At 41.6% G+C, this 1,353-nt stretch overlaps 1 protein-coding gene across 1 annotated transcript; it reads right to left on the bottom strand.

The window, feature by feature from the left end:
- Positions 1-385: 385 nt before the first annotated feature.
- Positions 386-1,019, bottom strand: LOC138895673 (uncharacterized). Its single transcript, XM_070180388.1, has 2 exons — positions 735-1,019; positions 386-583 (listed from the first exon to the last, which is right to left on the bottom strand). The coding sequence occupies exons 1-2, from the start codon at positions 1,017-1,019 to the stop codon at positions 386-388; spliced, it is 483 nt and encodes a 160-aa protein (XP_070036489.1).
- Positions 1,020-1,353: the final 334 nt, after the last annotated feature.

Here is a 1,353-nt window from a genome sequence, read left to right as displayed (position 1 = left end):
CGCCTTAGTTAACGTCGTGGCATAACGAATACAACATCACAATGGGTTATCTCCCATGAAGCGCCCGATTTAACATCGTGGCATGACGCAAAATGTTCCCTCAAGCATCTACCAAGTCTATCAGAGTTTTGTTATGACGAACCCCACCACCTTAATAGTGTTTAACTCTCTACCCATTGAAAACAAATGTACCATCACTTTCGGGATCCCACAGCTTAACAGCTCCATGCTTCGTATCTTGCATTACTTCAAATGGACCCTACCATTTAGACTTAAGATTCCCAGGAAATAGATTCAACCTCGAATTGAACAATAGAACGGCTTGACTTGGTTCGAACTCACGATGCAAAATATGTTTGTCATGCCATCTCTTTGTTTTCTCTTTTTACAACTTCGCATTCTCATATGCATGCAATCGAAACTCTTCGATCTCATTGAGTTGCAACATTTGTTTCTCCCCAGCTAGATCCATATCAAAGTTGAGCTTCTTGATCACCCAATATGCCTTGTTCTCAAGCCCAATTGGTAAGTGAAAAGCCTTCCCATAAACAAACATGTACGGCGAAGCGCCAATTGGAGTTTTCTATGTAGTGCGATATGCCCATAGAGCGCCATCCAGCTTGCTAGCCCAATCCTTCCTACTTTCCTTCTCCAAAATTTGCTTCACCTCCCTATTCGAAACCTCAACTTAACCACTGGTTTGCGGATAAGGCAGTTGCAACCTTGTGTCTCACCCCATACTTAGCCAAGAGGTTGCCCAACAATTTATTACAAAAGTGAGTAACCCCATCACTAATCAAAGCATGTGGAATTCCAAATCTCATGAAAATATTTTTCTTCACAAAGTTCACCACCACCTTAGCATCATTCATAGGCAAAGCCATAATCTCAACCCACTTCGACACATAAGCAACTGCAACCAAGATGTACTGATGGCCATTTGATGATGGAAACGGCCCCATGAAGTCAATTCCCAAAACATCGAAGGTTTCAAACTCAAATATACCCTTCAATGACATCTCATGCCTTCTTGATATTGTACCTGTTCTTTGGCACCTATCACATCTTTTAACAAAAGCATGTACATCCTTGAATAGCATAGGCTAATAGAATCCCGACTGCAACACCTTTGCAGCCGTTTTGTCTCCACCATGGTGCCCTCCATACAGTGATGCATGACAATCATGCAAAATTGCTTCCATATCCTCCTCAGGGACATATCAGCACACTAACTGGTCTGCAAAATGCTTAAACAAAAATGGTTCATCCTATAGATAAAATTTAACATCATGCATGAATTTTCTCTTACCAACCGGTGACAACTCTGACGAAGTCACCCCACTTACAATAAAG

This window comes from Nicotiana tomentosiformis, chromosome 7 (assembly GCF_000390325.3).
Source record: "Nicotiana tomentosiformis chromosome 7, ASM39032v3, whole genome shotgun sequence".
NCBI classification, from domain to species: Eukaryota; Viridiplantae; Streptophyta; class Magnoliopsida; order Solanales; family Solanaceae; genus Nicotiana; species Nicotiana tomentosiformis.
The sequence above is the reverse complement of the archived record's forward strand: the minus strand, read 5'-3'. Positions and strand labels throughout refer to the sequence as shown.